This window comes from Convolutriloba macropyga, chromosome 6 (genome assembly GCF_964194025.1).
Source record: "Convolutriloba macropyga chromosome 6, txConMacr16.3, whole genome shotgun sequence".
NCBI classification, from domain to species: domain Eukaryota; kingdom Metazoa; phylum Xenacoelomorpha; order Acoela; family Convolutidae; genus Convolutriloba; species Convolutriloba macropyga.
Window position 1 is genome coordinate 39,130,250 of NC_134473.1, and position 25,391 is coordinate 39,155,640.

At 35.9% G+C, this 25,391-nt stretch overlaps 1 protein-coding gene across 3 annotated transcripts in view; it reads right to left on the reverse strand.

Annotated features, from left to right (window-relative positions):
• LOC142340968 (coiled-coil domain-containing protein 42 homolog) overlaps positions 1–24,812 on the reverse strand; it is a 42,300-nt gene extending 17,488 nt beyond the window's left edge. The window contains exons 1-7 of one of the 3 annotated variants that reach the window (XM_075391769.1): positions 24,637–24,807; positions 21,357–21,494; positions 16,111–16,322; positions 14,777–14,882; positions 8,173–8,318; positions 6,887–6,996; positions 6,417–6,580 (exon numbers count right to left, since the gene is read on the reverse strand). In XM_075391769.1, coding sequence (XP_075247884.1) covers positions 6,417–6,580; positions 6,887–6,996; positions 8,173–8,318; positions 14,777–14,882; positions 16,111–16,322; positions 21,357–21,494; positions 24,637–24,664 — 904 coding nt within the window. In that variant the 5' untranslated portion in view covers positions 24,665–24,807. Of the gene's footprint in view, positions 1–6,416; positions 6,581–6,886; positions 6,997–8,172; positions 8,319–14,776; positions 14,883–16,110; positions 16,323–21,356; positions 21,495–24,636 lie in introns of all 3 variants that reach the window. The other 2 variants (XM_075391771.1, XM_075391770.1) reach the window with 2 other exon arrangements.
• Positions 24,813–25,391: the final 579 nt, after the last annotated feature.

Sequence of the window (25,391 nt, forward strand, 5' to 3'; positions counted from 1 at the left end):
CTATGTCCCGCTCAATGTACGGTACAAATGGTCAAAACTTTTCTCAGATATAATTATTGATTGCATTGAACAATCCAATACAGAGCTGAACTGGAGAAAACTCTTCGGATTACCTAAATGAATTTTAAGTGCCAGTAACAGAAGAGGGCAAAAACACAGCTGGAACAACGGAAACATTTTTGAAAGAATAAACCGTTGGAACAGCGGAGCCTTTGGAGGGCTATCTAACGAAGCAAGATCTTTGAAGCAATCAAAACGATCAAACTATACATACTTTGAAGAGATGATTGAACGTGCGACAAATATGTGCTTCCAGGGCCAAATGGCAGAGCAGCAAAAGTTTTGCATGCTGAAGGTTTTGTGCTGGTCGACAAGGCAACTACTGTACTGATGCTCTGAAAAAAATGCATTCCATTGAAAAAAGCTTATTGTAGTTCAATTTTTTTCATCAGAAGCTTATCAATTAAGTTGGGAAATTAATATGGAACAGCTGAACTTGTTTTCTAAATTTACAGCAACACGTCCTTCAAAAAAATTCCTCGAACATCTTTTACATATGTACAGTATACAATTCAGACCAGTCACAAAACAGTTTGAGAATACGGACAAAGGTAGTAAGCTTATGTTGCCGTTGGGAAATTCCCGAATTTGTTTCACAAGCTCTTTGCAGTGCTTCGCTATCACCGTTGTTGAAAAAAAAGTTACAGGGACAATAATGGTACTTGTTGTTAAGGAAAAGACAGGGACAATAATGTTACTATTTAAAAAACTGGACAACCTTGATGACCCTAAGTGCACTTTAGGTATCCTACGCCACTGCGTTGGCGCCGCCAAAATGGTGTATTCCTTGCGTTGACAAACATCCAAGATTGCGGCTATGAAGTCCTTCATAGAATTTATTGCCCAAGAGCGCGAAAAACTTGACGTTATCCTCTGAGCTGTTCTTACACAATAATTTTGGACTCAAGCAACACTACTCAGAACCCTATAAGGCTTGGGTGCTCGCCAATGCCTAAAACAGTTTAAAGCATAATGCGTTGTTTCTGTTTTGTCCTCTGAAAGTCCTTTAAAAACAACGTTGACAATCCATCAACTGCAAAGTTTTTTTAGGAACTTTGTTCCAGTATAGCAAAACTGGACATTCCAAATTTTTCGCCAAAGATATTCCATCAAGCTTTTTATAACGCAAAGCTTCTTGCTCAAAAAAAATCTAGCTTCTGAAAGAGAAACCGCCCTAACTCTCTTATTGTCTCTTCGACATGCTGGAGCATGGTTCTCTGCTCCCCCTTCCATCTCCTCAACTCCATTAGCACCGAATGAATTTAGAATTTCAGTAAAAGAGAGGTTGACTGTTCTTCTCTACAACGCAGAAAGAAATTGCCTGTTCTGTAGAACAAGAGTTCTTGACGTCTATGGTAATCATGCAATTGCATGTCTTGGTTGAGGAGACTCCATTGCACGACATGACTGGATTTGAGATAAAACAGTGTCTGCTTGCTCATCTGCGAACCTCTCACCAGTAGTGGAGAAAAAAAGCCTTATTCCAGAAAGCCAATGACGCCCCGGGATCCCTGTTTCATTTGATGTATCTGTTACTTCGTTGCTGCAATTCATCTATCTCACTAATGTGGATACAAAAGTAGATACGCACTTGATGCGGCAGATGAACAAAAATATTGCTTCCACGATGATAACTGCACAAAAATGGGAATCACATTCGTTCTCTTGCAGTCTTTAGCCGAATACTGCCAAACTTCAATAAAACACTCAAAAAGTTGGCTGTGTTAAGTGACAATCGTTCTTTCCAGGCGCAAGGGTTGTATGTAGCATTCAAAAAACTCATACAAAACTTACCAATTCTCGTTTTTCTCAAGTTTTTCTCAATGAATGAGCGGGGAGTAAAATAACTGAAGACTGAACAAAAATCGAAAACAGAGGATACATATACCCGTCGTGAACTAATACTTAGGAGTCAATCGTATGTAAGGTCAAAGTACAGGATCAATGGACCTTCTGAGAAGTCATTAAACTCTTTAAAAAAATCTAAGTGCTGCTTGCCAAAATGTTTGTTGTTTTTTTTCTTCTGAATGGTCAAAATTCTATTAACCAAACTGATTTGTGCAGTAAAAGTTAACAAGTTTGTTATATGCAAAAATTCCAAAATTACCCTCATGCAGACTTCATAGAGCCATTAAAAGCAATAAGAGTCTCTTACCCTCAACATTTGGGCGACGTCAATTGTGACAGTAGAGAAACAGCTGAAGAAACTCAGATGTAGACTATCTAACTTCGGTGAAGAACAACATACAACTTTAGACAATTGTTGGTTTAATTTTTCCAAGTAAACGTACTGATATACACTATGCTATAAAACAAAGCCGGCAGATTACCGGAAAATAGCCACGATAGACGCTTGGGGCCTTCCATGAATTGAGCCAACTAAAGAGATTAGATAGACATATCGACCACCAGTCCCTTAATAGACCACTAGACTTTTTGGGCTAGCTTTGGACTGTCATTTTTATGAGACACATAAGCTCTATAAGGAGAAAGCCCTAATAGGGCTTTTCAAAATTAGGATCTCTTCCGTTTGAGCCCCCTCAGCTTAGTGGGCGCAAATTATTTGCACCCCTCAGTTACACGTGCAAGATTTTTTACATAATGACTTACTATGTAATGGCACGTGCTCTGTAACTGGGGGACGCATAACGTACTGAGGGCACAAACGGAGAAGACCCCAAAATTAATATTTAAAATCAAAAACTCAAGACTCTAAAATAAATTCTCGCCGTCGATAACAGCCATGTCGTAATTTTCCTACCCATTGTTGTTCCGACCCCACTTGTGGGGGAAGGAACTATATACTCAAATGGGTTTTTTTTTTTGTTCAGTGAATTTTGGCCGATCGATATATTCGTCGTAGAGAAATGTGAGTGGTATCATTAAAAAGCTGGTCCAGCGTAGAATTCAAAAGTAAAAAGATTTTTTTGAATTTCGTTTTTTTCGAGGAGTTATCGAGGATTGAAGTTTTGTGTGAACAATGGGATCTTTAGCATGATTGTTCACTTTTAGTACAATTTTCTTCAAACTAAGATCTTTTTTACGAAAACATTAATTCAAATTTCTATAAAAAGAATAAATTTTGAGTTCGTAAAAGTTGAATGCAAGGCGATAGAAAGACTAGTTCTGGTCTCATAGGGAAGTTCACTATCAAAAAAAAATCGAACTCTAATTGAGAGCCCTTTTTTTAATAAAACTTTTCTCTTTTTTGCTTTTTTAAGTCACCTAGAGACAAGTCACATTTTATATCGACGTTCTATTAATGACAAAACTCCTTTATAGTCGAATGAAGCGCAATGAACAAAAAACGTCGTTTTCAAGGAATTGCTCATGTTTTTTTTTGGCTTCGATTCTGAGTTTTCGTAATTTTGAATGAAATTTTGAATTTCTTTTTGAAGTTTTACTATTTTTTTTTGGAGTCCTATGGTAGGGATTCATTGACTAACAGTGCAATATTTTCCATAATGAGCATTAAGTGAACATGTCTATTTCATTGAGGGGGCGGCTAATGGCTGTTAAGACATAAAAAAATAATTTTTCGAATTTTTTTTTGAATATTAAAGAATCATAATCTTATTATAGTGAATTGTAAGTCAGTCCAGGGGTGAGAGCACCCTCTTCCTTCCTACTGCAACCAAAATTAAACTGGTTAGCGGTTTTATCTTCTATCTATTGGTTATATGACTTCAATGACAAAAAATTTCAATTTTTTAAAATTTTTTTTGGATTTTTACGTATTATTGGTTACTTTTGAAATCTTATCACATTATCCAAATATTGACAGTTCCCATTAGCTTAAAAACGATGTTCTGTGGATGACCAATAAAAATTTTAAACAAAAATTTATGGTTTAAATGGCTTCGACACGTTCTTCTTGCACTTTTCTACTGATTTTTTGGTTTTCTCCTGTTTTTTTTGTTGTTTTAATAGTCATTATACTTACTGTGATCTCATAATGAATACCTATGCATGACAAACATAAATGTACTGCCACCGGGGCATCTTTGAGCGTTTTTATTGACTTCCGTTGAAAGCTATTGAATTTAATGTCTGTTAAAATAAAAATCATTTTTCGAAAATTTTATTTGAACAATAACAATTCCTAAATTTTTCTTGAACTGTTAGTGAGTTTCAGTATTGACTGGACCCACTTGCTTTTTACTGCGACTAAAAATATTCTGTTTAGCTGTTTTATCTTCTAGCTATTGGTTATATGACTTCAATGACAAAGATTTCAATTTTTTTAAATTTTTTTTTTGGATTTTTTGAATTATTGGTCACTTTTGAACTCTTTATCACATTATCCAAAGATTATTGTAATCCAATTGGCTTAGAGAGGACGTTCAGTGGATCACAGAGAAAGTTTTCAGAGAATAGCTAATGGTTTAATTGTCTTCGACACTTTCTTCTCGCATTTTTCTACTGAATTTTAGTTTTTGCTGTTTTTGTTATTGTTTTCTGTCATAAGACTTATTGTGATGTCTTTTTAACTATCTATGCATGACAGACATCATTTTCCTCCCTATGGGTTATATCTGAGCATCGTCATTGAGCTCCGATGAAAGATTGAGTTTACTGGCTGTTAAGGGTTTAAAAATAATTTTTCGAAACTTTTTTGAAATTCAACCATTCCTAATTTTTTTTCGTGAATACTCTTGGTCATTGTTGGTTCTAACAGAATCCATTTCCGTTCTACTATAGCCAAAATTAATCTGGTTAGCGGTTTTATCTTCTACCTATTAGTTTTAAAACATCAATGCCACGAGAATTCATATTTTTTTTGGGTACTTTATTTTGTTTTTCGATCCTTTTGAAATCTTATCACATCATCTTACTGCTGAGAGTCCCTATTGGTTTAGGGAAGAAGTTCAACGGATCATAAATAAAGTTTTCAGGGAAGAGCTTATGATTTGAGTTGCTTCGACATTTTCTTCAGGCACTTTTCTACTGAATTTGTGGTTTTTGCCTCTCTCTGTTGTTGTTTTCATAGTCATTAACTTGTTGTAAGGTCTTATTGATGAAATACGATTGGCAAAAAAACTTATTGTCCCCTCGAGGCATCATTTATTGTATATACTAGCTTCCGTTGAAGGCTAATGAATTTAATGGCGTTGATAATACGTGTTTTCCCGCAATTTTCGTGCGTCTAATGTATTTGTTTATATTTGTTGATTTTTTGAAATTATATTGATAAAAAAGGTTTTCCCATTGCTCCTGAAAAATTAATTTAAAATTGAAGAGTGTTTAGTGAAAAGTTCATTTTTTTAATGCCTTCGACCCTTTTGTCGCTCAATTTTTTCTCCTGAATTCGCTGTTTTTGTTCTTTAGGTAGCCGTAAATTGCTCACAGATCTCATAGGCTTGTAATTGAGGACTGAATGAATGATGTTGCTCGAAACATTCAGTATATAGCGAATAGGTTCCTTTCGTCAAATTTAACTTCTATTCATCAATCAGATGTCCCATCGAATTTCGTGTATTTCAAGAAATAACATATATATTGATATTATGTGCCACTGTTGTTTCGTTTTTCTGAACGTATATTGAATGGCCATTTTTTGCGTTTCTTTTTCTCTTCCTTCAGAACAATCGCGTAATAACAGATCCCAATGGTTTTTAAATGTGGCCCAAGTAAACTTATTTAATCTTTCAGTATAAATCCTTCAACTGAAATAGCAGAAATAACAACTGAATTAAAAATACATATTCAGATGATAGGTATTGATTTTAATGGTAGCAAAGGTTTGTGTTTTCGCAAATCGTTTGTAATTTTTTGAGTTTCTCTTTAGTTTGTTTCTATGGCATAGTCTGACCACAGACGGGTGCTTTTGGTTTTGTAATGACTTTTTAGTAATTTATCAAGGATTTTTTTATTAAAAACCAATGTTTTTTAAGATTTTTGAATTTTCTTGGTGCAAAAAATGTTGATTAATTTTTAAGTTTCGCCTCACTGTTCGTTCTTTTTGTCGGCTTGTTACCTAGTCTCGTTAAGAAAACTTTTCATCTGCTGTATAGTTAGTAAAAGGTAAACTTGTGTAGTTAAGGTTTTATCTGACTGCATTTTGACGTTGTTACCAGGTGCTTTTAAATTTAGATATTCATTTTTTGCCGCCAAAATTTTGTTGGTGCTATTTTTTTTCTAGTCTCTTCAATGTCAGGTCACGTTGGTGCTGTAATGAAGCATGGCATTAGTAATTCAATTAGTAGATAGAATGTGTAACGATTGTTTTAAACTCAAACATCTATTTTTGTTATCTCTTGATTTGGTTGACATTTTAGTCAAAAATGTAGATGAGCTCGGGTCGGAACATCATGTGCGAACGCACATTAACGAGCCGCCTTGTTTTGTTAACAAACCAATTTCCTTCTGATGTGAGTTGAGATTGTTGGTTAGTTCTACAATCTGAGTGTTTCTTCTCTCAAAGTTGATGGCAAATTCACTCCTCATCTTGGTCAGCTCCTCCGAGTTGGCGATGTCCCTTGCCTCCAAATCTTGATAGGTGTCGCGGAACCTGCTGTACCTAAAGCATTTTTTAAGCTACACAATTGGATTATGAAATCTTAGCCTTCGACAATATGCATTAATAAATTTATCAAATTGACATCGGGTTTTAAAGACTTCATTCATGATTCTGAAATTTTCCCAGGAATGATAAAGCAGGAACGCAAAGAATCTATGACTGATTAAGCTATAAAAACATCAAAGAAAAACGTAAAAGCTAACAGTATTCATCAATTTTGTTTAATGGGTCCAGCGATGGCAACAGTTTTCCGGCGTTTGCGGGAACGTGCAGAAACTCAAAACCTTAGGAATTGTGCAATAAGACCTGTTGATAATATCGGCGACGTCATCGAACTCCCCATCAGACACCCTCCAGACTTCCAACATGTAGTCATGGTAGAACTGCAGACCCTCTATGTCCTCCAACATCTGCTCCTGAAACAGACCCTAATCATTGGTCATTGCATTTCTTAAAAGATTTCACAAGACTAGTACGTAAACTTATAAACTAAGGAATTAGTCTTATAACATCTCATACGAAACTTACAAAAGAAACTTACAAAAAAGACACTTATAAGGCTTACTCTTATCTTAAGTAAAGATCTGATCGTAAAATCTGATCTGTTTCTGGAACAAAGCTACGGGCATTTTATCGGAAAACAGTGACCAGCATATACGTGAGAATAATAATATACTCCGTCTGTGTGTCAATTAACATAACCTTTTTGTTTGGTTTGTAATAAATCTCAGGTCTCGATAAAAAGGAATGTTAAGAACATACTAGAATTACTCAATCAACCTCTGCAACAGTGATCATATCTAACTATGGTTAATGTATATAGTGTCCTTGTATATAGAGTCGAATGGTCTGGTACTAGTCTAAGTCCATGTCAGTTTCTAATGTTATCCTTGGCCAATCGCCGATGGCCCGGTATCACATGGTTATTTAATGATAAATTTTGATGCGGTATAATATTTAATGATGTTAATGTCCAGCATACACGGACTCTTAACAGTTTTTTTTTGACTAACAATTCCGGAAAATAAGTGTTCGCTTATAGACAACAGAATGTTGACAGCTGTCTGATCGACATATTTTACTTATGATTACTTAATTGTGTTCCTATGAAAGTAAACTGACTAGGCACTGGACTTTTTTACCTGTCCTCTTCTATAGCATCTTATTTGAGCATCCATTGTAGATATTTGTATAAAAAAATCTTTGTTTGTTAGACGAATTCTATTACACAAACAAGTAGCAAATCCCCGAAAAAATAGGAATTTCGTGTTTACTCATTGTAATTAAAACAATTCTGTTAATTTTGTAATCTCTCATCAACCATCGCAATCTGTGAACGGGCAATAATCTTTTTGATTTTTTTTTGTCTATATATTGACGCTCTGCAAAGCTAAATTTGTAAAACTAAATATAGTAAACTTTTTACAATCTGGAAAACATATAAATTTAACCATCAGGTTATATTTTCTTAAATTACTTGTCTGGAATCCAAAATAAATACACTAGCAACTATAGGCAATGACAGATAATTCAGTGTTTGTTTTTTAGGTGTAATTAATGGACTAAATAACTCAATTCAATAAAAAAAATACTTTTTTGTGTTCCAGTCCTGTGATCTCCTTTTTGAGACTTGCGAGCTGCGCATCCTTCTCAGATTTGCTCTTTGACTCAAATGCTGCCTGTCGCTTTGCCTGACGCCTCTTCTCCAAGTTCGTGTTTACTGTGCTGTCATGTTTGGCTGAAAAAAGCCAACATTTTATTTTTGCTATTATTAATAAGATTTCTATTCATAAACATTGGCATATCAGTGGTGAGAGTCACAACGCATATAAGAAGGCAAGAGTCTCTGGCACTAAAATGCTGAGAACTCGCATCTGCACAACAAAAAAATTCAAATTTCAAAATTAAATTTTTGTATTAAAAATGATTCGCCTTGACATCTTGCCTCGTAGATGTGACCCGTCAAAATATCTCCAGTTCGATAACACAAAAATGGCTCGCGAGTATCTACTACTTTTCAGTGAGTATCTACTTCAAAAATATGTTAGCATTAAAAATCTATTTAACCTGATAAGTCATACGTTAAATTCAATCAAATTCATTGTCACATTTCCAATGAATATATAAAGTCACAGTGGTTAGATAAAACGTCGTGTCCGAAAAAAATTGAATATAGTTCCTCCATAATTGTCACGAAACAGCATTGGGCTACACCATCCTCCTCTAGGTTGTATTTTTTATTGTTAACCAAAATTCAGATTGCTTGTTTTTCCATTGGTAACAGTGATCATGTTTAGATTTGTCTAAAACTATAACGTGGTATCAACATGAAGCTAAAATTGGCCGGGGTATTTTCAACCTGTAGCTATGGTTGAGTCAGAGCTCGTAACCTCAAATTCATTTACAAAGAGGTAGGGTTGATTATCAATCGGCGTGTGAATCACACGCGCGTGCACACATACACAAACACACACGAGCACGCACACATACATACATACACACACGCACACACACGCACACACACGCACACGCATACATACCACACGCACACACGCTGCTGCTCGCATATAAAGTCAAGATGAATCAGAACTTGGACATAACCTATTGATTTGATGCCCGCACGTTTAATTTACCCAGTATTTGCCAAAGCAATATCAATTACTATTTTTATCTTCGAAGTTCAATAGAACGTGGTGAACATCCATAATATGCGTGAGCGTGTGTTTGTGTGTGATTCACACGCCAATGTATGTCGATTCCAGCCTTTGTGGAGCAGAATTTGTGGCAACGAGCTGTCTTTCGGCCAATAACATCAGGTTGACCATAGCCTGACCAATTTTAGCTGCAGTGATGATACCACGTTAAAGTTTCAGGCGGAACTAAACATGATCACTGTTACCAATGGAAAAGCGAGCAATCTGAAATTTGGGTAAAAATAAAAAGGCAAACTAGAGGAGGCCAGTGTGGCTCAAAAAATACCTGGTAATGAATGCTTTTCCTTTTGAGATTTTAGAAAGAATAAAAATGATCAAAACAAAGAGAAACCTTTTGACTCTTCGTGGACGTTATATATAAAATCAGTGATTGTATAAAGCCAGTGGTTAGATAAAAAATAAAAAACAAAAAGGAGAAACATCATTTTACAGAGAAGGATTGAAGAACGATTAACAACTCTTTATTTATCCAATCAAACCAAATGCGAGTGACGAGTCACGTCGTGTCCGAAAAAAATTAAATTTGTTTCCTCCATAGTTTCCAAGGAACAGCATTGGGCTACACCAGCCTACTTGGATTGCCTTTCTTTTTGTTAACCAAATTTCAGATTGCTTGTTTTTCCATTGGTAACAGTGATCATATTTAGTTCTGTCTAAAATTATAACGCGGTATCAACATGCAGCTAAAAATGGCCGGGGTATGTTCAAACTGATGCTAAGGCTGAATCAGAGCTCGTAACCTCTAATTCAGCTAAAAAGAAGTAGGGTTGAACATCAATCGGCGCGTGAATCACACACACGCGCGCACACATGCACATACATACACACACACACACAAAGCACAAACACACATCCTGCTGCCCGCATATCACGCCAAGATGAAGCAGATCTTGGATATAACATAATGATTTAATGCCCGCATGTTTAATTTACCCCAGTATTAGCCAAAGGATATTATTTACCATTTTTATCTTGGAATTCAATAGAATGTGGCGATCATCCATGACACGCGTTAGCGTGAGTTTGTGTGTGATTCACACGCCAATGAATGTCGATTCCAGGCTTTGTGAAGCAGAATTTGTGGTAACGAGCTCTCTTTCGGCCATAGCATCAGGTTGACCATAGCCTGACCAATTTTAGCTGCAGTGATGACACCACGTTAAAATATCAGGCGGAACTAAGCACGATCACTGCCACCAATGGAAAAGCAAGCAATCTGAATTTTGAGGGGAAATAAAAAAGGCAACCTAGAAGAGGCCAGTGTTGCTCAACGCTGTTACAAAGCAATTACGGAGGAACCCAAAAAAATACCATTTTTTCACACTTGACGTGACGAGTCGCTCGCATTTGGTTCGGTTGGATAAATAAAGAGTTGTTAAATAATCTTCAATCCTCTTTGGTAAAACCATGTTTCTCCTACTCATTTAAATTTTTTAATATAACCACTGTCCCGTTATATATTCATTGTAAATGTGACAATTATTTTAATTGAATATAATGTCACACATGTTGGATATATCTTATTGGATACTTTTTAAAGGTTTGATTCCTCTACAAACTTTCTTGCAGGTTCGTTTTTTTGTTCTATGGTCTTAACATACGTCCCTCTTCTCGTTTCAAGTGGCTATCTTAAAGTTCCTCGGAAAAATATGCCTTGAATCCGGTTCAGCGAGGGTGCTTTAAAACCAAATTGAGTCACAGGCAAGAAAATCCTCGTAAATTTTGTTGACACTGGCATAGTTTCAGATTGATTATAAGTTCTTATAAAGTAGGTGAAATGGTAATCACTGAATGTTTCGACATTTTCAAGTTCAATTTTGCGTAAATCCTCAACAACGAAGGGTCTCCCCCATATGTCCTTGTTTCCAAAATTATTTGAGAAAGTTTTGTCAATTGGCAGACAGGTACGATCCAATTTGAGGTCCCAAGATTTTTATATGAAACGCACACAATGCTACATTCTTTCTGGAAGTTTTCGTGTCAAATACAGGGCTCAAAAAATACCTAGTAATAAATGCTTTTCTTTTTGAGATTTGAGAAAGAATAAAAATGATCAAAACAAAGAGAAACCATTTGACTCTTCGTGGACGTTAATTACTAATCTTCAGAGAAAAATTTTCGGAGTCAGCTGTTTGTATTTAAAAGCTGATAAACAAACTGAAACCTGATAATTATTTTATTATTATCAAATTATGATTTGCGGCCGAAAAGTAATGCGCAGCATCACTTAAGGAAAAGATCGTGGAAACTAAGACGAAAATAGAACAAAAATCCAAACAAAACTGACTAACGCCAGGCGAAATGCCTTTAAAGGACGGGCAACGGATTGGCTTTATCAGTAGCTGCAGTTTCGGGCGGCTATAGTTAGAATTAGTTTTAGCTTATTGTAGGGGCGTGGGTTGAGCATGTGGGTCGAGCGTGCTCTGTTACCGGTAAAATGAGGTGGAGAGGTCGCGAAGAGGTGTGTGTGTGTGTGTGTGTGTGGGGGGGGGGGGTGAAGTATGGGGAGTCAAGTTCTAGGAACTGCCCCTTCGCACCATAAAGTTATGTCTCAAACAGCTTCTATGAATCGCAATAATCAGAGACTAAACTAACAAGCTGTAAGGATCTAAGAAAATTCATTGCCCTAAGGGCGATACCTTTTTCTCCCGTCTTTCGGGACGATTAACCATAAACATCAGACAAAAAATCAGTGAAGCAAAAAATTGCATGAAAAGATCGTAGCACTAAAGCAATTGCCGCAAACGCTGTTTGAGAGCAATTAAAAATTAACATAGTTCGTTTTTTTCAAAGATCAAACAAACGCCAACTAACGTCGGACAAATAGCTCTTGAATGGTTGACAATGCTAGAAAAATTTAATGGTGCAAACACTTCTGACTAGGGGTTAACGAGAACCTCTGGGTCATGATCTGAATTAAGTGTTAAATTTAGTGTTAACGTCTTGACATTAAACACTAAGCTGATGTTAACAGAAGCAATAACTTTTCCATTCAATGAAAACACTTTATTTGAACCGCCAAAGACAAACCGACTATCATCGGACAAATTGCATTACAGGGGGCATAGGCTGGAGAAACAATTATGATGCAAAAATTTCTGACTAGGGATCAGTCCGGGTGAAAGTCCTGGACAGTAATCACTGAGCTACACGAGCTAAAAAATGTCCTCTCTCTGAATCGGTTTTATTTTAGCAACTGAGTTCATTTCAATAACCGCAAACAAAATCAAGCGTGAAAAAGTAAATGAATAATTGAACTCAAAAGAAAGAACGCAAAAGCACATGTTTAGCTGAAAAAAGGCACAAACACAATAATTGCTACAAACTCTGTTCGAGAGCAATTAAAAATAGGTTTAAAGTCACATTGAGTGAACTGAAGCCGCTTCTAAACTTTTGATAAAAAATGGACAAACTTCACATTTTATCAAGCTATCGCTATCTTTCATTGAAAATCTTGTGAGAACCCGAAACCGACTGTATCAATAGCTTTGTGTCATATGGGTTAAAAAAATTCATGTTCTATGTATTGAGGAAATAGCAACTTTTCTGACAAACTCAAAACAGCGTGTTTTTCAACACTGTAGCATACACATTTCTGTAGCATACCCTGACCTTAAAAATTCTTTTGTGAAATTTTAAAGACAAAAGGAGTAACGGAAAAGTTAATTCAAGTGGACCAAAGCAAACTTGAAATTAGGTAGAAATCATTTTTGCTGTATCTCACATTGAAATTTCGTTACAGCTTTCCTGAGCTCGCTGGTGCTTAGGGATGCTAGCATCAGGGGTGGCAGGGTGAGCAGTCAAAGTCGAGGGTCACCGTCATTCAACCCAAAAAATATGCTAGATAAGAGGTGAAATTTTGTAAGACGTAAAATTTTGTAAGATAAGCGGTGAATGCGAGTGAATTACATAAATCAGGCTATGGATGTAGTAAAAAATTGCCTGGTGCAGACACCCTCTACCCGCCCAGCCTCCTCCACATGACGATTACCCCCTACCCACCCCAACACTCACCCAATGCTTGATCGCGCCTCCCCACTCTCCCTGTGTCGAGAAAAAATTGGAAAAATATGTAAGATAAGCGGTGAAGTTTTTTTTCACTGCAAACCTCGTACATAATTTTGCGGCGACCTGCGCGTTGAATTTTTTAAGACTTGGGATTTTTAGCGGTGAAATTACAAATTTTAACGGTGAAATGTGGTGATTTTTTGTAAGCTCACCGCTTACTCTAGTGGTAAAATTACATAGTGTCAAAAAGATGTAGGATTAGGGGACAATTTTAGGGGGGGGGGGTAAAATCTGACAATTCCTCCTTTACTCCCCATTGCCCCCCCATCTTATATCGTTTTACCCCCCTAAATTTTCCAACTAAATTTACATCATTACGACACTTTTATCTAAGCAGTGACTTTATGTATTTTCACCACTCAGTTAAGCGGTGAATTTTTGTAACTTTACCGCTAGGTGACTGAGGGGGTGACTCAGAGGGTAAAATGTTAAGATTAAGAACCCACTCTCACTCCTCAAACAGTTTTGGTGAACTACATGCTTAGAGACTAGTAGGCCGAATAGCTCCGCAAGAGCTGCTAAGCCAGTTAATGCTTTCCAAGTTTTACTTGTTTAACCCGCCGTTTTTGAGGACAAAAAATTATTATGGTCAGACAGAACATCCGTCAAAGAAAAAACCGCATAAAAAGACCACAGGACTAACATAATTGGAGAAAACTTTGTTTGAGAGCAGTTAATCAATCAATTGGTGAAAAGAAGTTTACACTTTCACTTTCATTTTCTGCCAAAAATGCAATTATGTATATATATATATATATATATATATATATATATATATATATATATATGTATATATATATATATATATATATATATATATATATATATAAGGATCAATTAAGTCCATGCCGACTGATATATTGACAAGAAAAAATTATTCATGCAGTTCTGCGCCTGCTCTTTTCTTTCAGCACTCGAAAAAAGGTAATGAAAAACTTAGTCTACCTTGACATATAAGGTTTTGTATATCAATTTTTCGTACATACCAAGTTAATGTAAATCTGACTGATTTGTTCTTTTCCTTAATTTTGTTTACCTTAAATTTATTTGAGTCAGACCTGCCTAGTGGTTGAGACCAAGCAAAAAATTTAAAAAATTAGGTTTGCATTCAAAGTTTGAATTTTTACTTCCTCAGCTGCTTCCTCCCTCGGTGATCCGCACATTTACAGCCTGCAGTTTTGCATTAAAAAGACACATAAAAAAAGACGACATCAATAATTGCTACAATACTTGCGTTCAAGAGCAATTAAACAAGTTTTTTTCTGTTTCCAAAGTCTTTTCAACCGCTGGAGTTGGGTAAATGGAGCCTGAGCTCCAACTACGTGGTCCAAAAATGAAATGGGTTTGTCTGACTTGGCAGCCGTATGTGCAAGTCTGTTTTGTGTTTGATATAGTAATGACAGCCCCCACTTACCTACGAGTGCCTTGAACTCGTTCTCTTCCCTCTCTACTTGGTCCTGCTGTTGTTTGAGGTCCTTGAAGGTGTCCTCGTACTTGGCCTTCTCCTGCTCCAGTTGATTCTGCAACAAAACACAAACATAAATCGATATAAAACGGATGAACTGATCTCGAACGACAGACGGGGCAATTTTATTTAGAGGGGGTGATGCTTAGAAATATTTTATGGGTGCGAAAAATAGATCCCACTGGGGTTGGCACCTTTGTCCTCCTGATAGACAGTCTGACATCTTAACTACTCAGCTAAAATGTTTTTGATTTCATTTCGCTCACAATCGATTTTAGCAACAAACTTTGTTTCAGAACGAGAGCAACTTAGATCACTCAAAAATGAAGAACTAGAAAGTGTGAAAAAGTCGCTCATGAAGCCAAGGAATGTTCTAGAACAAAAGCGCTAAAACAGTCAAGCGAAAACTTTGCATAAGAAAAGAGACTCACGTTTACAATAATTGCTTTACACACTTCGATGGAGAACAATTAGAACCAGAGCAAGACACAGAGTACAGACCGTAGTCATTTTGAGAAGAAATTCTCTGATAAACTTTGAGGAAATCTGGCAATAATCGAAAATGGCGTAGCGACTTCAGTAGAGTCATGTAGGTGTTTGAAGCACGCGTGTTTCAAGACTTATTCTCATTTTGAATTGTTAATCTTCTGTATATTGGGTTTTTTATCACACATCAAACCAGCGCCAATTGAAGGAAAATGATTACCTTCGCGCTATTTTATGAAATCTAACGACTAAGAACATACCCGTCTAACGTCGGGCGAGATACCCTCAAACGACGGCAACGGCGATGGTTTATGGAGGCTAGCTATAGCTTGATAAGGAGTGGTGTTAGCGTACGGGGGTTGATGGTGGAACCCGGGGGGTGGGGGTGGGGTGAAGTTGGTGTGCAAAGTCTAAGCACCGTCCTTCATATCATAAATTTGTGTCTCCAAAGCAGTTTCAGCGAATCGCATAAATAGAGTCTAGTAAGTCGAAAGACTCTGAGAGAAATTAATGCTCTCCGAGTGCTACCTGTTTATTCCGTTTTTAAGGACGAAAAGTCAAATGGGACAGACGAAAAATCTATCAAGTGAAAATCGCATGAAAAAGACGCCAGGACTAATATAATTGGTACAAACTTCATGCAAGCAACAGTCCACTTTTATGTTAAGGATCATTTGCATCACCGTTTTGCCGCTAACTCACGCAACCAAAAACGCTTTTTATGATTATCACCATTGGATATAATTTCAAAGAGCAAAGGAGTAAACGGTTTCGATTACTAGAAATAGACAACTAACCAGCATCATGCGCATTTCAGTCTTCTTGTCACATATCTGTACACCCAAGGGGAATACGAACTCCCCTGGCTGTGAAGATGCACTCTCCTCACTGCCCTTCCTCCTCCTCCTCCCCTTCCCCGCCATCTTGCCTCCTTTCTGGGAAACCACGCTACTGGCACGCCTTGGACTAAACTTTTTGAGCTTCTCTTTTTTCTTCACCGGCGACTTGCCTGAAAGATCTTCCTTAACAAAGTGTAGAATCGTAGTAGTTCTCTATAAAATTCAATGCTAACAGAACAATGTGTTGGATTCTTTCGCTGGATTCTTTACGGAAATTGTTTAGATTGAGATCTTGATTCAGCCGTTCTTCTTCCCTCACTCCGTTATTTTTAAAGTTAAAACAAATAAACGTTTTCAACGCCATTTAATATGTGTTTCGTACTTTCTTCAGTCCAATTTTCAAAACGGTTGCTAAAACGAAAAATCAGGCCACACATGTTGCCCACTTTTTGATCCGACAAGTTTTCATTCCAACATTGTATATTTTTGTGTTATAGTTTGATTGGACAAATAGAATTGAAATTCTTCATAAGTAGCTCACATTCAAAAAATTTCCCAATTTAAAATTAAAAGTCTTGGGTCGTTCCGTCGCAGTTCTTATGTTTTAATGTTGTGTGAATAAGCAATAACAAAGCTTTTATCATCTGCAAAAAAAACATTAAGTATGAATTGATTCAAAACAAAGAGCTTTCAGTTGTTATAAAGAAAACTTGTAATTAAATTTGTTGATAATGACAGATTGAAGAATTATTTTTTTCACAATAGTCATCAATCACAATGCCTATTGTAAAGTTGCCTTAAGATCATCAACCTTTTTCATCTATAACTAAACCAAATCTTCCTCGATAACAAAAACTATTTGTAAGCCTGTTCGCATCTGAAAAAGCGTTTGAAGCTCTGAGAAATATCACATTGAAATTCCACGGCAGAGAGAAAAACAGCGAGGGACAAAAATAACTGGACATTAAACATTATTTGCACCTTTTTCTCAGAGATTGGGTTAAAAGTTGTGATCGCCCGTTTATATAACACGATGTTTTTGCGGTAAATATAAGTAAAAAATTTGGTTAGATTTTTAAAGGACAGGAAAATTGTTGTTTTTTGTGTAGGCGGAAAATTAGAGCAGCTAAGAGCCTGCAAGTTCAGGTATGAAATAGGCTACTACCTTCAATAGCCAGTAACTCAATAAAACGATACGCAACCAATTGTTTGAAAAAAAACTGTTTACACAAAAATTGATCACGCTAGCGTTCGTCATACTAGGCAAAAAATGAGCTTTGGAAAATATTTTTGACTTATAAATAACAAAACAACGAAAACCAGACATTCCTACAAGGTTTAAAACAATCCAAAAACATACTGCTCAATTTGTAAAAGCGGAAGGACTTCATTCATTGCCCTCTCACGCCACCAATGTTAAAAATAAAATTTAGGAGGACAAGAAAACAGTCGTTCTGTTGAGTAAAAATTAGAGTTGAAAAAGGCAACTTACTATAAGAGCAAAAAATACTTTTTTCATCGAAGACATCAGTTACATTCCCAATTACATTCACAAATTGTATTCTCAGGAAAGCAGAGATAAAGGTTTCAGTGGGCTGCATTTTTTAGATTGCTTTAAGAGAATCTGGAGCAAGGTACCATAATCATGGATATTGCAGGCGTTTTTTAGTTACAAGTCATGTATGATGCGGCCATTATTTAGTGCTGTTTTTCAAAATAGGCGAGCAGTGTCAATGAGCTAACACTATATTTTGACAGGGACGTCCCCAAGTCATTATCAATGCTAAAATATATTATCAGCAAATTGCGATAAATCTCTTTGAAATCGAGAGCTCAGAAGTGTCTGGATCATACCTTAGTCGTAGGTCTAAAAAACACTTTTCATGGCCATGAATACCGTACCTGGATCCACATGCCCGTGCCAAAAAATCAGCTGACTGAAGTCTTTGTCTTTGTTTATATGAAAAAATGACTTGTGAAGGTAATTGGGAGTACAATTGGCGTCTTCAAACATAAACGGACTATCGTTGGATGAATTGCTCTTGAGGGACAGGCGGGACGTAATTAATTTAAGGGTGTATTTTTTTTTGGGTTTAAAAACATTGAACTGATAGTGGTTCGAACCTTCAGAATAGCAGCCAGCAATCTTAACCTCTTAGCTCCAACCGCATTGCAATTCAACAGCTAACAATAACTTTTATATTAATAGAAAATTGCATTTCAGAATGAGAGAAAATGAAATTACCCAAAATGAAGAAGTCACTTAAAAGTCACAGAATGTTATAAAACAATGCGCAAAACTGGTCACGCAAAATATTTGCATTAAAAAACAAGCACGTTTACACTAATCGCTTCAAACTTCGTTCGAGAGTAATTTTAAAAAAAATAGTTTTGCTACTATTTTAATTTGTTTTTTTTAAGTTCAAAATTCGACAAATTTAGGTTTATTTTGGATTTGTCGGACTTGCTCCGCCTCAAAAACAAGAAATTCTGGGCGGAGTTTTTCTGGTGGCCAGAGCCATTAGTGAAGTACTCAATCCAATTCATAAATTGTGAACTTTTTCGGATCGTTTTGCAAGCTTTTTGACACGCTTTTGTTGTTGATTCGTCATTTAGAAAGAGAAAATGTGTTCAAAACGATTTTTTGCCTATTATGATGAATAATGGTTTAGGTGATCAATTCCTGGGTAAAATTTTTTCCAAGCGATCAGTTGCATATCGTTTAATTGAGCTGCAGGTTTTTAAAGTTAATAATTTAATTCGTTCCTGATTCTCTCTTTTTCAGAAAACTGGTCAGTCAGGCTATCAGTATCAATTATTCGGGTCTCTTTCCATTAATTGGACCATTTTTGTTGTCAAAAATTCAAATTGCTTATGGTTTTCATGCAAAAATAGCTTTCTCTCTAATGCAAAATTTTTGTCTTCATTTATTATTTGCTTTGGTTCTTGAAATGCAACAAAAGACGGTGCTGCAAGAAACTTTCGAAATGTAAAAATTTCCGTCTCAGCTGAGCTGTAATAATTTTTGAAATCATGCAAATGGCGGAAGCAACGTCTGAGCTTTAAGTTTCTTCAGTTTTGCAAATTATGCATTATTTATATTGTATCTGCGCCCTATATGGATTCAATTTGGCTTTAAAAATCAATTACTCAAGAAATAAAGAAGAACAGCCGGCGTTAACAGGAGCAGTCAATTACTTTTGAAAAAATTAGGCTGAAACTAAAAAAATGATCAGTGCTAACTTCACAGTCCGTTTTTAATTCAGATATCATAGATTTGTTTTTATAGAGATAGTATTTATCAAGATTTGTGAACAAAATCTAAAACTGGTTAATTGATTGCCGAGCATCTAGACCAATTTTCGATCAATCTTTGCCACTCTTTAAATCTGCCATTTTTGTAAGGTTTTTAAGGTTCTTAAAATTGACATTTGGGTTGTTTAATAGTTTTCAAGCTCCTTTAATTTATTTAAATAGCTTTAAATTCCATGGCCACTTTTATGTTATCCATATTTTCTGTACTCAAGCGACATATGAGAAGTTACATAAACTAACACGCCAATTACACCTATGTACCAATGAGTGCTCAAGTTGAGTGCGCAGTTGTTAGAAATACTGGGGAAAAGTTACGTATAGTGTGAAATTTTTTCTAACCCGTTTTTTTTCAGTAAAATTGTAGTGCAGTTGTACTTATTGAATAATCAACTGCATTCGAAGTTATATTAAATAGTACAGCTAGAAAACCATAGCCGGCAAAAATTAATGTTCCTTTCAAATCAAAGTCCAGTTGGTTTGTGTCTACATATTCAGTTGGAATTGACACGTAAATATCATAAATGAAGGTAAACTACGACTGTAACTCGTACTCGAATTCACCCCTACCACTAAATCAGGATGCCCATGTGTGTACAAGTTACAGAGTCAACTTTAGTACAGCATCAGCTTCTTAAGGATAGGTTTTCAATGAAATGGTTTGCTTTTGATATAGAATATTCGGGTCTTTACCCAGTCATTTGAACTATTCGAGTATTAAGTAATGCAACAGTAACCTGCAGTAAAGCAGATTATACAATTATACCATTAGTGAAGTACTCAATCCATTTCATAAATTGGTGAACTTTGTTGGATCGTTTTGCAAGCTTTTCGACACGCTTTTGTTGTTGATTCGTCATTTAGAGAAAATGTGTTCAAGACGATTTTTTGCCTATTATGATGAATAATGGTTAAGATGATCAATTCCTGGGTAATTTTTTTCCGTTGCACATCGTTTAATTGAGCTGCAGGTTTTTAAAGTTAATAATTTAATTCGTTCCTGATTCTCTCTTTTTCAGAAAACCCGCCAGTCAGGCTATCAGTATCAATTATTCGGGTCTCTTTCCTTTAATTGGACCATTTTTGTTGTCAGAAATTCAAATTGCTTATGGTTTTCGAGCAAAAATAGCTTTTTTTCTAATGCAAACTTTTGTCTTCATTTTTTTATGCTTTGGTTCTTGAAATGCAACAAAAGACGGAGCTGCAAGAAACTTTTGAAATGTAAAAATTTCTGTCTCAGCTGAGCTGTATTATTTTTTGAAATCATGCAAATGACGAAAGCAACGTCTGGACTTTAACAGTTTCTTCAGTTTAGCAAATTTTGCATTATTTTATATCTGCACTTTATATGGATTCAATTTGGCTTTAAAAATCAATTACTCAAGAAATAAAAAAGAACAGCCGGAATTAACAGGAGTAGTCAATTACATTAAAAAAAATTAGGCTGAAACTAAAAAAAATGATCAATGCTAACTTCACAGTCCGTTATTAATTCAGATATCATAGATTTGTTTTTATAGAGATAGTATTTATCAAGCTTGGTGTACAAAATCTGAAACTGGTTAATTGATTGCCGAGCATGTAGACCAATTCTTGATCAGTCTTTGCCACTCTTTAAGTCTGCCATTTTCTAAGTTTTTTTTAATGTTCTTAAAATTGACATTTGGGTTGTTTAATAGATTTCAAGCTCCTTTAATTTATTTCAATAGCTTTAAATTCTATGGTCACTTTTATGTTATCCATATTTTCTGTACTCAATAAGTAAAATGAAACATTCATTAACAAGAGGACGTCATAAAACAATTAATGGATACTGAATTTATATTAGAGCCATGATGCTTTTCTTTATTGGTTAACTGAATAATCAGAATTTTTATTTGTCCTGAACAAACCTGGGTGATCGGGCATGTCAAAGAATTTCTCATCTGCATATTTTGTGTACACAACCAGCTCATCGTTTATTAAGTTAGGCTCCTCTTTTTCCCTCAAAATTCCCATGCGAGACCATCGCATTTCCTCTTTCTTATCATCTGTAAACAATTGAACAAAACTCGACACAAAGTTGATGACCAAGCGACGTATGAGAAGTTACGAAAACTAACACGCCAATTACACCTATGTACGAATGAGTGCTCAAGTTGAGAGTGCGCAGTCATTAGGAATACTGGGGAAAAGTTACGTATAGTGTGAATTTTTTTCTAACCCGTTTTTTTTCAAAATTAATTGTTCAATTTTCTTTTAATTCGTAATATAGTGTTCCTGTGTTTCTCATTCACAATATCTTTGTACCAAAACTCAATTCTCAATATAACAAACAAGAAACAAGCCAGGTCCTTTGTACTAACAGCGGAAACAGTTTACTTAGAGGCTAAGCTCCACAACATTATTTTTTCAGCAATGCATCTTTAGTGAATTTATCCCTCCGAGACATTTAGACAGTGAGCAATTTAAAATTCGCATTTTTGGAACGCAAGAAGGCCACATCTGATAGACTTATTATGACAGACGAATGAGAAATCAAAATACCACATCAATTAACGAGCACACAAATTTTTTCAATTTTGTTTGAATTAGATGAAAAGCCAATGAAAAAGTCAGCTAAAAAACCTTTATCGCAAACTACAAAAACTGAGTTGCAAAATGCATACAAAGGCAAAATCCAGAGGTACTGATGAGACATAGATCTCTTGGCGACATTTATAACCAATTGAGCAATAGGAAATTTGAAAATTGAAGTTGCTCCTTTAATTTAAAACGTTAATCGCAAACGCGGTGCCGGGGTCAACTTAAAAAACCGGAACATATTAGGCGGATGTTTTAAAATGTCTTTACGAAGCGTTAACTCTAAATCATATCGAATTTTTTCTTATCGATAGAAACTTTTCGTTACGTTCAAAAGGACAGTGAAATGTGAGAACAGAAACTGAAAACTGCAGCAGATCTTTTACAGTTAAATCATGTTGAAAATCGACTGTTGGATACCATAATTGCAACAAATAGGGATATTGTGCAAGCAACCCATAACGTGCAAGCACCTCTAACAAATAAAGTTGACATCTGTTACCTCCATAATTTCATAAATGTATCGTAATTTATTAAAATAATTTCTTAAAGCGTTGAATACGGTCAAAAAGTAAAGACTTCGCGGATCTTTTCCGTTTGTGCCCCAGTGCGTTATGCAACTTTCATTTACAGAGCACGTGTAATTACACAGTAAATCAATATGTAAAAATATGGCTCGTGCGTCTGGGGGTTGCAAATAATATGGGCCCACTAAGCTGTGCGGGGGGGGGGGGCAAACAGAAAAGATCCGACTGTGCTAATTGTAGTGGAGTTGTACTTATTGAATAATCAACTGCATTCGAATTTATATTAAATAGTAGAGCTAGAAAACCATAGCCGGCAAAAGTCAATGTTACTTCCAAATCAAAGTCCAGTTGGTTTGTGTCTACATATTCAGTTGGAATTAACACGTAAATATCATAAACGAAGCTAAACTCTTAATGTAACTCGTACTCGAATTCATCCCTACCACTAAATGAGTTTGCCCAAGTGCCCAAGTGTGTACAGGTTACAAAGTCAACTTTAGTATAGCATCAGATTCTCAACGATAGGTTTTCAATGAACTGGTTTACTTTTGATATAGAATATTCGGGTCTTTTACAGTCATTTGAACTATTCGAGTATTAATTAATGCAACAGTAACCTGCAGTAAAGCAGATTATACAATTCTCAAACGCTCACGGCAAAACGTGTTAGCCGGACAGAATTGAAACCACTGACGTGAGCTGGGTGGTGCAAAGCTTTCCTTGTCAAACAAACTTTCGGACCTACTCAGTCCGGGCCCCTTGGCGTTATTTATGACCCCAATTATATTTTCTAGATTGTCATATAACAATTTACTCAGTAAAAACAGAACGTGTGCCTGGGGCTTGTAAATTTTATATGCCCACTAAGCAGCCGGGCCGAAACAGGATAGATCCAAACTTTTCCTGTAAAAATTGGGCGAGCAGGCGTTAAAAATAGACAATTTTAGAATGTGTTTGTTCTTCGTCAAATTCACAAGCTATTTATAAGTTGGAGTGCGTGCTGATGGTGTCAATGAAAATTAATGTTCTGGATTTCCTAGAGAGAAAATCATTATAAGACATGAATGTCTGCTAATTTTGCTAACAAAAATAGATGTGAAAATACGTCACAACGTTTTTGAAAGAATACATCTCAACTACGTCAATACGTTTACCTAAAAATGAATTTGATGATCTATGCAGTTTTTGCTTACAATCTTTTCGAACTTCAGATCATCAAAAGCATGGGCTCTTTTCCGTTGTGTCCCCCCGCAGTTGAACCTCCAAACGCATATGCCAATAAAGAAAAACTATACAATGGCACGTGCTCGGTAACTAAAAGTGGAAAATTATCTACAGCAAGCGCTTGTTTCAGCATGTCTGAAGTCTACGGTTCAAGAAAATAAAATTGCTTGAAGCATGGTGAAAAATTAATTGGTTTTTAAGAGTAACGAATGACAGGTTTTAGGAAAGACTGTGCCCCCGCTGCTGACGGAACCTCGAAACTATAATTTTTGGTCTCACATTTTCAACCAAGCATTAAGCGGTCTTTCATAAACACCAGAAGTTCAGCGGAGTACAGCTTTTGGAGTATAGCGCAATGCGTAAAATTTATCAAGTGAATCTAATCAAAACTGTCACCATTTTTACGCCATTGTACTTCAATTAGCGACTAATGTAGACCACAGTGAAAAGGTGGACCACAAATTTTAAAATGCCAGAAATTGCTACTTAGCCAGAAGCTGAATTTCGTTGACTTTTGTCATTTTAAAACGTGCGCGTTTCGTGTTTTAAGCATGGTTAAGTGACTCTGCAGAAGTCACTTCGAAATTCTGACTTAATATCTCGAACCGCTTCGCGGTTCTCGATAAACGCCAGAAGTTCTCAGTGACTTCAAGCAGAGTCCCTTAATCATTACTGAAAAATTGATCAAAAGTTGATTTTTACATTGCGCTTCAATACGCAGCGGTTATATTTTACCACAGAAAACAAAAGGTGTTTTTACTTTCGCCGATCAGCATATTTTGCATTTCATTTAATATATTCTTGGATTTAACAGAAGATCGGTCGCACAGAGGCTTTTGACAAGGAGTTTAGTTCTTACCAGATGGTTTAGCTTCACAGGTTGCCATGTTGGAAGTTAAACTTGAAATTGATCGCAAAATTTTTAGCTCCGAATCATAGACGTATACTAAATTAATCAGCACTTAAAAGTCACTTCGTTACATTAGAGAACAAAGGTTAAAAATAGTAAACTCTCTCTAAACCAGATAGCATCTGAGCTCAGATGATTAGTTTGATGCTAGTAATTTTGTTGCTATCAGTTGCGAAAGTGTCAAAAGTGGGGTTTCATAAATGAGCGAAGGCAACTAACTAAGGCGACTAATTTATGCCAGCTAAGCAAAAATGTTCTCAACTATATGTTAGATAATAGTTCTGGGAAACCTAAGCCAATTAGAGCTCTTGGGCGCCAAAAAAACATCTGAAAAAAATGTTTTTCAGAATAACACTGGGTTCAGTTTCCTGAAATAATGTGCCTCTTCTATCAGTGTTTTTCTCAATTGAAGCAAAACCATCTCAAGAATTCTGAACTTAAATTTGCAAATCCTGATTATAATTAGGAGTGCAATAATTTGGAGAATCCCTGCCTTTTTGATTTTCTGACCAAGTTATTTTTTTAAAGAAGAACATAAATAATCTTACTCTACCTAAGACTCTCGGGCGTTGTTGATAGCGGGTTTGCAAACACCCCAGTTTTAGGGCGCTTAAGTTTTTGCTTGAGGAGCCCTAGGAGTCCAGCTTTAAAAGCAAATAATAGAGAACCCAGGGTACGATTTCATTGGTCACTAAAGCTTCAAG